This window comes from Dipodomys merriami, unplaced genomic scaffold (genome assembly GCF_024711535.1).
Source record: "Dipodomys merriami isolate MVZ:Mamm:240054 unplaced genomic scaffold, mDipMer1.0.p SCAF_12, whole genome shotgun sequence".
Taxonomy (NCBI): Eukaryota; Metazoa; Chordata; class Mammalia; order Rodentia; family Heteromyidae; genus Dipodomys; species Dipodomys merriami.
This window is the reverse complement of record NW_027202493.1, coordinates 2,132,308-2,147,463: the sequence shown is the minus strand read 5'-3', so window position 1 is coordinate 2,147,463 and position 15,156 is coordinate 2,132,308. Positions and strand designations below refer to the sequence as shown.

Genomic DNA, 15,156 nt, shown 5'->3' with positions numbered 1-15,156 from the left:
CTTGAGCCACAGCGCCACTTCCAGCTTTTTTCTTTTTGCTTTTTGTGGTGCTGAAGAATCGAACCCAGGGCCTCATGCATGCAAGGCAAGCGCTCTACCACTGTGCCACCTTCCCAGCCCTCACTTTTGGCTCTTTGCTGGTTAACTGGAGATAAGAATCTCACTGATTTGTCTGCCTGGGCTGGCTTCAAACCATGATCCTCAGATGTCACTATCCTAAGTAACATAGGCATGAGCCACTGGTACTCAGCACAAAGACACTAAGGACAGGCCCATGGGGACTCTTTGGGGGCCTTAGCATACCTGCAGAGAAAGCACTAGATCCTTCTAATAATACAGCAAAGCTTTTGACAGAAAGATGGCTTTCTCCAAAGACCCTTTTTTCTAGATGGCTTGCCCATCCAAAAGAGGATTGTGAAGTATGTGCCTTCCTGCTTCCTGTAGCTGGAGCAAGAGGATGTTCAAACTCACTTTTCCAGCAGCGTTGGGATGTGCATCACGTTCCAGCAGCAGCTCAGCTACCCTAACCTTCCCATACTTAGCAGCCACATGGAGAGGGGTAAATCCTTTCTGAGGAGAAACAAAGGCTGTCAGGATCCCAGAAGTCAGAGGTGGCATCTCTTAAGAAAGGACCATCACAAGGGTACTTCCCATCTTAACCAGTACAGGGATGTCAGCAAAACAAAAGGCATCTAAGTTTTGATCCCTTCAGAGAAAGGCCAAAGACCTTGAGAATTAGCAACCCACCCAGCACCTCAGGCTCTACTCTTATAAGAGATATAAGACTTTGTACTGTTAAATGATTACTGAGCTTGTTTCAAGTGGAGATTGAGTCTTTGTTTTGCTTCCTTTAAATAAGTCTATGTAGCTCATGCTGGTCTTAAATTCATGGTCTTCTTGTCTCCACCTCTTGAAAACTGAGATTATATGTGTGTACTATGTCTTGCAAAATTTTTGTGATTAGTATTAAATTCTTGTGGTTATTATTAAATCATTATTTATCAATGCAATTTTATGGTGCTGGGGATGGAACCTAGCAAATGCTAGGCAAAAACTTTACCACTGAGCCATATGCCCAGCCCTGTCTTATTTTCTTGAAGTCTAAGAACCTGCCTCTGATTTCTATGATTTGTCTAGAGCAGATGTCAAATAAATAATTGCTCCATGAGAAATGGATAGAGGCTGGCAGAGAAAAAGAGACTAACTCTTGTCCTTTCTGGGGAAGCAAACAGCACATTGTTTATAGGTGACAGCCAGTCCTAGGGACCTGGCCTTCAAACTGACTGCATCTTAAGTAAGACAATAAAAGGAATCAGGTAAGAATCCCCCTCAGAGTCCCAGGCCTAGCCTCCCATTTCTTAAGGTCTTTTTCTTCCTTCCTTCCTTCCTTCCTTCTTTTTTTCTTTCTTTCTTTCCTTCCTTCCTTTTTTCTTTCTTCCTTTCCTTCTTGACAGGGTCTCACTATGTGCCCTAGCTGGCCTTAATCTCTGGTTTCAATCGATGCTCTTGGTTCAACCTTCCAATAGCTGGATGACAGGTACATACCATTGTACCTGAACAGCTTGATGCTTCTTAAGACTGGGAAATGGAGGCTGTACCTTGGTCATGCAGGCCTGGGATGCATCCTTCTCTAGAAGAGCTAGGGCTGTGTCCATGTGGCCTTCTCGAGCTGCAGTGTGCAGGGGTGTGTGGCCAGCAGTAGTGGCCAGGTTGGGGCTGGCGTTATTCTCCAACAGGAGCTTTACCATGTTTGTGTGGCCAATTCGAGCAGCACAGTGAAGCGGGGTCTGGTCGTCCTAGGCCCCCAAGGTAAAAACATAACAAGACATGTTAGCCTTTAGAAATCTACTTGCATTTTACAGAGAAGAAAGGTTAATGATTTTCTCATAGTCTCTCAGCTAAGAAGATAAATATCTGGGATGTGAATCAAGACTGTCAGCTACAGAAATCAAGTGAGTTGTATTTCTAGTTAATTGTCCAGACTCTTGCCCTTCTATGTGGGAAAATGATATCCATTCACAGGGTGGGTCTTAAGACCAAGTAGATGGATGACAGAAAGTGTTTCACACTGTGCTAGGCACAGGACCCCATCCCCCCATGGTAAAGTGATCGCTATTTGGTTCTATCTCTCAAGTATTTCTGAGTGGACATGTTTGTCTTTCTGTTTGAAATCTACTTTGAGTCATGGGAGGATCTAAACTGCTGAAGGAGAAAGATGGTATTTGTCCTAAATTATCTGGCTTCCTGTTTATGTCTAACAGTATAAGGGCTGATGGATGGGGCTTCTGTGCTATGAGGCCCATCAGAGGTAAGGCCCAAACACAGACCTGGCTTCCGACTCTCAGGGAGCTAGGAGAGCCAGATCTTTGCCACAGTTCAGCAACTTACAAAATCAGCAACTGAGTGTATTTTCACTACCAATGCTCAAAACTGCATTGATCACAATGGGGTCTTCCACCACAAGTGACTTTCACCACAACTACTTATTAGCCCAATAAACATTGCAGACCAGCCATACTTTTAGGCTTTCACTACTCCAGGGAAGCATAGCTGTGGTGCAGGTATACCAGCTCCTTAAAGCAAGTTTTTAGTGACCTAATTGACCTAATTGGGAATGACATGTAATTATAGCCACAAAGCCCTGTAGCCTGGCCTCTAATGAGAATGGATTCCTTTCATCCTGCCTGAATTGTTTATGTCTGAGGATCCTATTCTTGCTGTCTCCAGAACTCACCTTGGCCTTGGCATTGACTTTGGCTTTGTTCTGGAGCAAATACTTGGCCACTTCTGTGTGCCCTGCTCTGGCTGCCATGTGTAGCGGAGTCTCCACTTTCTATAAAATAACAAAATGATAGAACTGTTAATACATGCTGGGTTTGCAAAAGGACACACACAGAGCTCCAAAATGCCAGGCTCAAGTAGCTTTGTGGGCTTTTGCCCAAGAGGTGGAGTTGCCCAGCAAGCAGCTCTTTAGCTTGCTCTGTGTGTGGGTGTGTGTTAGTATTCTAGGTATATTTTAAAATAAACCTCACAGATAGTGAAATTCAAAAGTGTAAATGTATTTCCAGATATGTTTTCTTACAAAAGTTCTAAAATATTATCCAAAAAAGCCCAACAATTTACAGATGTACCAAATTTAATGGGAAGAGTGTAGGTACCTAAAAATGGTTTCCTACATCCAGAGGCTTTGCTATAGTACATGTTTCACTTCTAGTGGCAGAGAGGAGATGAGGAGGACCTGTGCAAGCCCCTTAGAGATCTTGGTGCTGAGTGACAGCCCTTGCTGTCCTAATGACCTTACCACGTTGGAGACGTTGGGCGATGCCCCTCGCTGCAAGAGGTTCTTCACGATGGGAAGGTGTCCCATGAAGGAGGCCACGTGGAGAGGTGTCAGGCCAGACTAGAACAGGTAGGAGTCAAATGAACATATAGGAAACCTCCATGCAAGGCAGAGCAAGTAGAGTTTAACTAGTGCTATCCTGCTGCTCTGTGCCCCAGGAATGGTCTTCCAAGGAGTTGGAAGTAAACAACATTGGTTTTCAGAGAAATAATTGAAGGAACCATTGGCAAGCAAGTTCTACCACTTTTATAGTTCTACATTTTGCTTTGGATTTTGGAAAGCTTCCTGAGATCAATACAGGTCCCATTGACTTAGTCATTCAATTCTTTTAAGAATCCTTGATGTGAGTACACACCTATGTGTTCATGCATACGTGAGTGCGCGCACGCACGCACACACACACACACACACACACACACACACACACTCACTCCAACCACACAAATCTACAATGAGCCAACAGCTGTCAGAGAGGGTGATAGAGAAGAGCAGGCTGAGCCACATGCACCTACAGCTTCTCCTACCTCTGTGACGGCATCAATGGAGGCTCCAGTCTTCAGCAGCAGCTCCATGACACGAATGTGGTTCTTCTTACAGGCAATGTGTAAAGGGGTAAAGCCATTCTGTATTCCCAAACACAAAGGAGAGACACCAGGGGCTTACACACTAGCCAAGACAAGCCTTAAAGATCACCTTGCTGTCTGAGGCAGCTCTTCCCAGCCGATACTCATAGTCCAATGGATAAATTTCCATTGCTTGTAAGAGTAGGTCTCTCATTAGTGCACCAAACATGTTCCTATATATGTTGTTTAGAAACTAAAAAGAAAATTCTATCATATTTCTGGAGGCACTGAGAGCAAATTTATAATATGGTCAGAAGCAAATCATATTGCTCTGCTTTTAATGCTTAGATCACTGAAGTGAAATGAATCTGTGCTCAAGTGGGCGACACTGGCCTATATGCCCAACAGGTCAAGGTTAATCTGACTGTTTTTATCTGTCTTTGCAATATTTCATGTGACTCTTGGTGGCTCTCAAAGAAAAGTGGCAGTGGGGGATGGTTTGTACTTCTTCCAACATGAAGCCATAGCTGGAGACACTTTTGATGGTCATAACTAGGGCAGGAGGCTATTAGCCTCTAGTGGTAGAGGCCAGGGATGACACTAAATATTCTATAGCATACAAATGACAACAAAATGTCAGCCCCAGTGTCAGAAGTTAGTTGCAAGGCTGAGGAACCTCAGCCATTGCAGTGCATGGCCTGTGGTCAGTACTCAGTGAAAGCTATCTTCTGCAGTCTCTGGAGAGTACCTATCCCTCAGTTCTCCTCTCCTGTTATGGGGGGAGGGAGGGTCACAGGTATCCTCTGTGCACAGCTGACTTTCCCAGACTCCTAGATTGTCCTAGGAGACCCTGGTCTGGAGAGTAGAACAGAAACCTTGGCTATAGAAGGAACCTGTTTTAGGTCTAAACCTACCTTTGCCCCAGGACTATGGAAACTGAACCCTCTTGTATAGGAAGGATGTTTAGCTTGGGCCAATGCAGCTCACAGGTCAAACAGCCAGGGATATCTTTAAGATATCCTTATCCCTCAGCTCTGTGCTTGGCTGGGGCTGAAGTGGAGCCCAGCCAACAAGCACACAATGAACAAGACCTAAGCCTGGCCTGCAGAGGTGATATTCAGGTAAATATGTAGGGGAATGTGGAAGATAAGCTCCAAGTTTCCATCAGTCTTTATGTAGCTGCCTCCCATGCTGAGCACTGAGTCGTAGGAGTCTAGTCTCCTATCCTGGGCTTGGCTCTCTCTACCATTGCCCCTGTGATGCCTTCTCTACTCACGAGGGCCCTGGAGTTTGGCTTGGCTCCTTTGTCCAAAAGGACCTTGGCCACTCTGTGATGGCCACAGTGGGCTGCCACATGAAGTGGGGTCAGATGGTCCAGGGTGATGTCATCTATCTCTGCATTGTATTGCAACAGGAGTCGGACACAGTCAAGGTGGTCTCCCTGAGCCGCCATGTGAATTGGGGACAAGCCATTCTGGAGAGAGGAAGAAAACAAATCATTGTAAAATCTTCTGGGGACAGAACATGAAAATGAGCTTGTCCTGAAGGGCAATAAAGCAACATCACTTTCCACTGGCTGACATGATGCTTTGACATGAATTCTGAATGATCTTGGCTTCTTCTGGTCACTCTGTTCCTGTTAGCCTCTGACAACAACCTTTCTCTCTTCTTTCTTTTTTTTTGGGGGGGGGTCCGGTCATGGGGCCTGAACTCTGGGCCTGGGCGCTGTCCCTCAGCTCTTCAGCTCAAGGCTAGCGCTCTACCACTTGAGCCACAGTGCCACTTCTGGCTTTTTTCTTTTTTGCTTACGTGGTGCTGAGGAATTGAACCCAGGGCCTCATGCATGCAAGGCAAGCGCTCTACCACTGAGCCACCTTCCCAGCCCAACCTTTCTCTTTTCCACCTAACAAATCCTCCTTTCACCTTTCTCCTTTACACCTAGCCATTCCAGCTAGGGCCACTTCCTCTGTGAGGAGGCTTTCCAGATTCATTCAAGCCTTGTTCTCACGTTTTCCCACACATGCTGCTCTCAGTCAGCTTCTCAGGTGTGTGGACCTTTTCTCCACTTCTTAAGACAATGATTGTGCTTAATATTTTTTAAATGTCCCAGTGGCTAGAAAAATGCAAGTGACATGAATAGTAATGTGGTTTTGGGTACGTGAGGATGGATAAATAGAGCTTGGCTCTAAATCCCTCTATTCTTTCCCCTAACAAATGCATTTCTGTGGCTGCAAATGGTCTTGACTCTGACTTTAGTCACATCTTAGAAACTCACCCCAGAAAGTAGGGCAGAGATGAAGGTAGAGGCAGCATGGTGTGACCAACCGTTTTAGGCCCTCCTGGAAGACTCAAGTCCTCCTATTAGAACTTAGAGATGGGCCTTTTCTCTGTTGTCCAATGGAACTGAAGAAAAACAGTATTGCCTTCTTTTTAACTATGTTCCTAGCTGACTGAGACTCTGAAGAGTTTTAGAAGTCTTAGTTTCTGTCTTTCCTGAACTAAGGTGGAGGAGACTGGAATTGATTTAGAACTGGAACAGGCAAACAATAGCTTGTGGACCACATCTGCCCTGCAATAGCTTGTGGACCACATCTGCCCTGCCACCTGGGCCTGTAAATAAAGTTTTATTATAACATGGTCACTAGTGTGCTTGTTGCCTATGCTGCCTTTCTGCCCCCATTGGTAGAGTTTAACTGTTGCTGTAATGACTGTGCCAAAAAAAGCCAAAAAGTATTTAATATCTGCATCTTTGAATAAAGTTTTCACCCTTGATCTAGATAATAATTAGTGCCTCCTGTGTGACAGGCATTGGAACAAATGTCACATCTATTGTTGCACTTATTTGTACTAGCACTTCTATTTTTACAGAAATAGAATTGATCCTGTGTCTCTCTGACCTGGATCCCTGCCTGGTGAGACAAAAGATACTCTACAGAATAAAAAGAGGCATACCTTGGTTTTGGCTTGGATGGGTGCCCCATGGTCTAGCAGGATCTCTGAGATTCGCACGTGCCCATTCCGAGCTGCACAGTGGAGAGGTGTCAATTCATCCTTTAAAAGACAGAGTGAAAGACAGAAGCCCAAAAGGCACCCATCAGTGGCCATGTGGAGCAGGGGCTGCCTACAGCATCATTCCCGGCTGCAGAAGTACTGAAACTTCCTTCAGACCAACTCCACTGCAGCACAATTTTGCAATCATCTCCTCCTGCACTTGGTTACTGCAGGCTACTTTAGGAAATGGCTGCTTGTCACTAACTAGGTCACCAAGAACCACCACCCTGGCAAGGCTCATGAGAGCAGAATTCCCTCTTCTAGCCTGGCCATGAAGGCTAGTGGCACCTACCTTGGTCCTTGTTTCTATCTGGGCCCCCCGGTCCAGTAGGAGCCGCACCATGATCACATTCCCCCTGCGGGAGGCGATGTGCAATGGTGTGATGCCGTTCTGAAGGGAGGAAGCAGAGGACAGTCAGGTCTGGCATGCTTTTCTGTGTGCATCCCACTGTCTAACTCCCAACCCAGCTCCTGGCTGCTGTGGCATAAGCAGCTAACTTTAAATGTGGAACATCTTTTCCCTAAGAAAGAGCTCCAAATGTGTAAGGAGGTTAATGCCATCAACTTAGCCAAACCTACATCCCCCAGGGTCAACCTAATAGATTGAAGAGAGCCAGTCCTGTCTCTAGGTGTCCACCACAGGATTGAGCAGATGTAGTTTTGTGTTCTCAAAGTAAAGTAGATGGAAACAAAGGGGAAGATGGTTAGAAACCTGTAGCAAGAAGCCTTGACAGATGCCATGGCTATGGCACAATAGACATTTTTATAGTGCAGATGATTGCATAGTTCCAGAAGAAGGGGCATGTAATTCTAAACATTCCAAGCATGGGAGAACCAGGACAGATTACCTGTGGTGTGAAGTTGACGCTGGCCCCCCTGTTGAGGAGCAGCTGGGCCACATTGAGGTTCTCATAGTGAGCTGCAATATGGAGGGGAGTAAATCCCGTCTGGACACAACAGAGAGGGAGAAGAACCTGTCATATGTGACTTACTGGCACATCTATCCCAGAATCAGCCTGCATATGCTAAAAAAGTCTGTCGGACCCGAGGACCCAACACACAGTGCAGATTTTGACCAATGGTAACATTTGCCACAAGCTGCCCTTTGGCGAGCCATACTCATAGCTGGGCATCACCCTGGATGACCTCTATCCTGTACCTCATGGCCATGTCTAAAAATAGACTAGATCACCTCCATTGGAATGATTGTGCAGGAAGAGATTTTACTCATGAGTTAAAAGTGGTGTGAGTCCATGAGTTTAAATGGAGGATTGTTGCAGACCCCTGAAAAAGCCTGATGCCTCAGGAGATTTGCCAAAGTTAGACTTTTGACACCTGACTGTGTTCACCATCCTGTCCTACATCCTCACATTACCTTCATATGGAAGCAGCCACTTTCCAGATAAAACTCAGGAGACAGAGCAGAGAGGACAGTGCCACCAGCCAGATAGGCCCCTGGGTATCTTTTCTTCACTACCCAGCCTCTCCTCTATTGGGAATATCTCTTCACTCCAGCAGTAAAGAAAAGGTGGCAGCCTGGATCTACTCTCCTGGGGCTCCAGCTTTGCTCTGGGAACCCTTCCTGTCTTCCTGAATCTTGTTCTAGATGCTCCAGCACTGCAAGAGCCAACCAGTTCCACACTATACACATCACCTCAGCCTTTACCAGGGGTCCGAGGTGAGGCTGTCCACCAAGACCTTCCTGTATTGTTTCTAGGTTTCAAAGGTACTGTGCAAGCTGTGCTCATTGTTATGGTTGGGTCCCACCTGTTCTTGCAAAACAGCTGGGTACCGAAGCTATCCATTCAGGTAGTTTAGGTCTTCAGTCCTAGTCTCTCTCTCCCAGTGCTAGCTGGCTGTCCTCACCTTGGAAAGCACATCTGGGTTGGGGTCATTCTGCAGGAGCACTGCAGCTGTCCTCGTGTCATCATTTCGGGCAGCGATGTGAAGGGCTGGGAGGCGCACCTTCCCTTTTGTCCCGTAGTTGATGAGGTGGGCTACCACATTCTCGTGGCCCTGCTGCAAAGCCACGGCCAGGGGAGTGAAGCCATCCTGACAAGAAAAGAAAAAGAAAGGTTTGTTTGCTGTGACTAACAGATCACTTGCTAGCCTAGAGAAAGGATACAGACTTTTTTTTTTTTTTTTGTCGGTCATGGGGGCTGACTCTGGGCCTGGGCGCTGTCCCTCAGCTCTTCAGCTCAAGGCTAGGACTCTACCACTTGAGCCACAGCACCACTTCCAGCTTTGTCTGCTTATGTGGTGCTGAGGAATCGAACCTAGGGCCTCATGCATGCAAGGCAAGCACTCAACCACTGAGCTACCTTCCCAGCCCCAGGATACACACTCTTACCTCCAGCTCTTGCTTGCGACAGGCCCCAGGCTTAATGACCTTCCTTCATCCCTCTGCTCTTTGAAGTCCTCCAAGCTGCATCCTCTGAGATCAGCTAAAGTGCCATCTTTCCACCCCCCCAGAACTTTTTGCTTGACCCCATGCCCTTCCTTTGCAATCTCACAAGGCCTGCAGTTATCTCTCCATAGCATTTAGTTTTCCTTTACCATCTGTTTCCAGTGTGACTTCACACTGGGAGATTCTGACTGTGAGCAATGAGAGACATTTTATTGCTCATTGATTCCTATCTGCCCTTCCTCCAGTCCCATCTACCATGGTAAGATTATACCTTTAATGTGTCAGAGTTTTACTAAACAGGTGTCCAGGTGCTAGAAACTAAGCTGGGTCCTGAGCAGTCAACTGTGAGTTCGGGTTTGGGGGCCTCACGAAGTAGAGAGATAGAACTCAATGAATCCATGTAATTATAGAGTCACACAATGACAATAGTGAGGAAAAGCCTTAGCTCTGCCTAGTGGAACTTTATCATTTTACCAACAAGCTACCAAGTCAGAGTTAGTGATCTGTCTAAGGGATGTGTGACAAGACCCTTTCTCCTAAGATCCAAGGCAGACTTGTTAACCAGATCCTCCCCCACCCCCACCACTCTACTACATCCATTTCTTTGGCATTTATTTCTTTGCCTGACATCATTTCTTTGGCAGGTGTCTGTGCCTTCCTCAAGATCCATGACTTGCTCCTCACTCCCTTGCAGAACTAACAGCTCCAGGATCAATGCAGAGATTCAGTAACACTTCATCAGCAATCACTCTGATTCAGGCCATGTCCATGGCTCAGCCACAGTGTCACATGCTTGGGACACTTCTGTCTGTGACCGCTGTCCCCAGGGCACTTACTTCTGTGGCTACATTCTGATTGGCTCCATTTTCCAGTAAAAACTTAACTACTTCCAAGTGATTCTCTTGAGCTGCCATGTACAGGGGTGTGAAGCCTTTCTGTAAACCAAGAGAACAGGCCATTAAAACACAGCTGCAGTGGGGAGAGACACAAACAGATGCATACTTCTCACCTGGAGGACAGTTCTCTAACTCCAGCTTTGTCACCTAGCCTCTGTGAAATGTCCTCAACCTGGAAAACTGATTGTCATGTTGAACTGGCACTGTGGAATTACTCAGCTCTTCAGCTCAAGGCTAACGTTCTACCACTTGAGCCACAGCGCCACTTCCGGCTTTTTCTGCTTATGTGGTGCTGAGGAATCAAACCCAGGGCCTCAGGCATGCTAGGCAAGCACTCTACCACTGAGTCACCTTCCCAGCCCTGCACTGTGGAATTACTATCAAAAGCCACCATATAGGAGGAGGATAATTCTCCATGGAGTATTTCATCTCTCATCACTTCAGTCAGGTTCTGGCTCACATGTTCCTCGTGTATTTTCACTTTCTTCTTTACTAATCCTCCATGCCCCCCTCCCCCTAGCTTCTCTCCCAAAAGAAGCCATGCTAACAATGTCCCTTGGCTTGTCTCCTGGACAGAGATAACCACACGATCCTACCATGCTTAGAATGTGTAGTTTAACCATGAAGAAATCATGAAGGATGCCTTTCCCATTATGCTGGATGCACTAATGAATCTAGACTTAGCTACAGTGTGTATTAGCAGTAGAAATGTAATTAGCAAATGAAATGTAAATGAAGAAAGATAATGCCCTGTGGCAAGGGCCAAAGAGCACCTACCTGAGACTGGGCATTGACATTGGCGCCATAGTTGACCAGCTCCCGGACCACCTCATCCTGACCAGCCAGGGCAGCAATGTGCAGAGCAGTGTTCCCCTTCTGAAACACACAGGAGAGGGAACAGAGGAGGTTTCCCCTATGCCAGAAGAATCAATCTGGCAGAGGAAAATACACAAGGACTAATATTCAAAATATTAATAGGTAAAATGTAATGAGCAAGGCCTCACCCAGTAAGAGAAGAGAAAAGAGTCAGAGGGAAGAAATGAAGAGAAAATGAGGCATATCATTGTTTTATTTTGTTTTGTTTTGTTTTTTTGGTCCGGTCATGGGGCCTGAACTCGGCCTGGGTGCTGTCCCTCAGCTCTTCAGCTCAAGGCTAGCGCTCTACCACTTGAGCCACAGCACCACTTCCGGCTTTTTTCTTTTTGCTTATGTGGTGCTGAGGAATCGAACCCAGGGCCTCATGCATGCAAGGCAAGCACTCTACCACTAAGCCACCTTCCCAGCCCCGATATCATTGTTTTAAATGTTTAAAAGGTAAGAAGCAATAACAGGAAATAAGGGAAGGTTCTGAGAACATGAGTTTACTGTACAGGCTTCTCTGTGTCTGATTCTTCTCAGATACTGGACAGTAGTGGAGGCATGCTGTGCCAGGAACATTGTTATTTCTAGATGCTCACAACCCTGGCCAGCTAGCTTTCCTGCAGGCTACTCTTGACCTGGGGGTCCTGGCCAAAAAGTCAGCACTGCTGCCCCTATGAACCCTTGCATAATTCTTTTTTTGGGGGGGGGTCCGGTCGTGGGGCCTGAACTCTGGGCCTGGGCGCTGTCCCTCTGCTCTTCAGCTCAAGGCTAGCACTCTACCACTTGAGCCACAGCACCACTTCCGGCTTTTTTTCCCTGCTTATGTGGTGCTGAGGAATCGAACCCAGGGCCTCATGCATGCAAGGCAAGCGCTCTACCACTGAGCCACCTTCCCAGCCCCCCCTTGCATAATTCTACTGCACATTTATTCAAGGACATTCTGGGGACAGTCACTATTTGGTACTTTTGCCAAATAGGGCTAGTGGAGGAAATTGGACTGCAGCTAGATGCATATTATCTACTTAAGGAGCATACCTAATTTCTCATAGTTTGGTAGGTCCTTTGTATCCCTTGGTTCAGCAACTTCAGATGCAACCAACCATGGACAGAAAGCAGTTGGAAAAGTACTACTTCTGTACTACATATGTATTTCATTCACTAACCAATATGATACAATAAAATTTGCAGGGCATTTGTACTATATTAGACAATGTAGGTGATCTAAAAATGGTTTCAAGTTAGTAGAAGGATATGTGTATGTTATATGCAAATACTAGGCCACTTTATAGAAAGGACTAGAATATTGAGAAGTTCAGAGTTTGATATTCCCCCTAGGGAAGATTGTACATAGTTTGTGTGTGTGCGTGTGTGTGCATGTGTGTGTGTCTGTGTGTGTGTGTTTGTGTGTGCATGCATGCATGGAAGTACCAGTCTTGCAACTTGAACTTAGAGCATGGGTACTGTCCCTGAGCCTTTTTTCTCAAGGATAACACTCCTCCACTTGAGCCACATCTCCACTTCTGACTTTTTGCTGGTTAACGGAAGGTAAGAATCTCACAGACTTTCCTGCCTGGGCTGGCTTTGAACCATGATTCTTAGGGTCTCTGCTTGCTGAGTAACTAGGATTATAGGTGTAAGCCAGAAGTGCCCAGCTACCTATAGTTTTTAAACTAAATTACATAAACATGTACTAATCTAGCTCCAGAACTGACAAGAGGGAACTTCAAATCTAGCCCTTGCACTGAACCATCTATCACCTGCAGGCAAACTGTCCTCACTGAGGTGGAACTGACCAGTGATGAACTCGTGGCTATATAACTCCTGCATCCTTCTAATAGCCTCAGGAGGGGTGTGACCCCCTAAGGGGCTGGAAGGGGTTTTTGTTGCTTGAACTTCGGTTTAAATGCCAAATGAGGTACCTAGGGGGCAAAAACTTCCTGTGTGTTGTTTCCCCAAATGGTCATGTTGATTTCTTGTCTCATTTGATAAGTAAAAGGTTCGTTCTTAAATACCAGAGAGCAAATGGCAGAAGTAAATGTATAGAGGTTTATTAACAACTTTTCTTTCTTCTTCTTCTTTTTTTTCTGTTGGTTGTAGGGCCTGAACTCTGGGCCCTCAAGGCAAGCACTCTACCTCTGAGCCACCTTCCTAGCCCCTACTAACAATTTTTCATAGAAGTCTAAAGAGCCTCCAGTGAGAGCCTTTGGCGTTTGGGTCTAACTTGTTTGCTATGGAACAGGGCTGCTGGAAAGTGAAGCTTCTCTAGAAACCAAAACTCAGAGCTCCAAGGGATACCTTTGTAGATGACATAGAGAAGGAGGCATGTGCCCTGTGTCCATTCATTTGCTGGCCATATACTGAGAGTGTGTGTCAGGATCCGAGCCACTGAGACTCAGTGTCTTCACCCTGAAGAGGCATGCTTCTAACATTTCTTTCCATCTTACCCTTCCTGTCTGAAGTCTACCATTGTCAGAGCTCTCTTCCAACAGGAGTGTTGGGAGCTGGCCATATGTGGAACCTGATGGGTTTTGGTTCATGCATCTGTGTGAAGGGCAGCACTGGCAAGAAATAAGGACCAAGGGGAGACCCTGTGGAGTGGGCTGTTGGCCCTTTATGTGTGCACTTGCTTGACAGTATATACCCATCTTACCTGCTCCCCCTCCCCCAAACACACCAAGGCTCCAGAAGAAGTATCCTGGGCCTGGGCCGTGGAGTCAGAGAGAGGTCATAGTCTCTGTGTTCTCTGTCTTGCTCTCTCTTCTGAAGGACCATGACTTTGAAGGAGCAGGAAAAGTGACTTGTTCTATATTGATCCACAATTCTGCCATTTCTAGGGACTCATAGAAGAAAGGATGGCAGAATCCATGATGTGTGATTTCAAGTGGAGGGGAAAAGCTCAGTGAGGGAGCTATTCTCCAGGGAGATGAAAGCTGTCCAAAATCACTCAGGGACTGATCTCTGGCCTCTTAGGGGAGGCAGAAAAGGGGAGAAAAGAGGTTTGCCTTATGTTTTTCAATGTCTGTGTACAGCTGTGGAACATAGATTGGCTTTGGCTTCTTGCTTTTGCTTTATTTCCTATCTTTCTAGGCTTAAGAGAATAATTACAAATCCTCAGTCTGCTAGGAGACTTTCTTAGCACATGATTTGAGTTTCACCTCTTTTCCTCCCTCTATAAAATTACATGAGCTTATATATTTTCTATAAATCAGACATGCCAGTGTTTACTGCAAAATAACAATCAAAGGGTGGGGAAGCAGAGGGAGTAAAAGGACAAAGTGTAATATTTTCATAGATCCTGGGGAAATGTTGGCCCTAAAAGCCAGTCTGGTAGCTTACAAACACTTGCTTGAATCAGGCATGTGAGAGAATCATTAATAATAATGATAACAACAACAACAACAACAAGAATTATAGTGATTATTATTGTAACCCTTCACACACAGAAGCAGCAGGTGGAAACACTGCTATTTGTCATAGGAATACAGAAAAATGTCCTATAAATAACTCCAATTACTTCATTAATGAGCACAGTTTGATCTTTGAACTTGGGGAAAATGGCAGAATTCTACCTTGAGAAATGCTTATATATTTAAAATATTTTGGTAGTTCATTTCCTACCCATAACTGATGTCTGTTCTCTACATACAGTTCTACTGCAGCAGAATGCTTGCTGCATAGAGCTGAATTTGAGGCCATGTGTGGCCCTTTAAAAAAATAACAAATGGAGCTAAGAGGCTGGGGAAAACTCAAGCATGAAGACATGAGAAAGTCAGGGAGAGGAGACTTGAGCTGGTAAATGGAGATAAGTGCTTTTACAATTACTGGCTGCATCCTGTTTAATAAATAAGATGTGTGCATATAAGAAATAAAACTTGCTTTTGGGGCTGGGAGTGTAGCTCAGTGGTAGAGTACATGCTTAGCATATGCAAAGAATCAGTAAGAAAGATTGTCTTTCAATCTACCGATGAATATTAATAGATGCCTCTGTGCCAAACACCTTATCACAAAAGATAATGCTGCTTCAGTGACTGACTGAAC

The 15,156-nt window shown here is 45.6% G+C and overlaps 1 protein-coding gene across 10 annotated transcripts in view; it reads right to left on the bottom strand.

Moving 5' to 3' along the window:
- The window catches only part of Ank1 (ankyrin 1), a 226,849-nt gene that overhangs the window by 60,732 nt on the left and 150,961 nt on the right, over positions 1–15,156 (bottom strand). For all 10 annotated transcript variants that reach the window (XM_070016090.1, XM_070016092.1, XM_070016093.1 and 7 more), the window contains 12 exons: positions 11,035–11,133; positions 10,198–10,296; positions 8,821–9,006; positions 7,803–7,901; positions 7,247–7,345; positions 6,856–6,954; positions 5,180–5,377; positions 3,865–3,963; positions 3,302–3,400; positions 2,735–2,833; positions 1,599–1,796; positions 472–570 (listed from right to left, as the gene is read on the bottom strand). In XM_070016090.1, the coding sequence (XP_069872191.1) occupies positions 472–570; positions 1,599–1,796; positions 2,735–2,833; positions 3,302–3,400; positions 3,865–3,963; positions 5,180–5,377; positions 6,856–6,954; positions 7,247–7,345; positions 7,803–7,901; positions 8,821–9,006; positions 10,198–10,296; positions 11,035–11,133 (1,473 nt within the window). The remainder of the gene's footprint in view (positions 1–471; positions 571–1,598; positions 1,797–2,734; positions 2,834–3,301; positions 3,401–3,864; positions 3,964–5,179; positions 5,378–6,855; positions 6,955–7,246; positions 7,346–7,802; positions 7,902–8,820; positions 9,007–10,197; positions 10,297–11,034; positions 11,134–15,156) is intronic.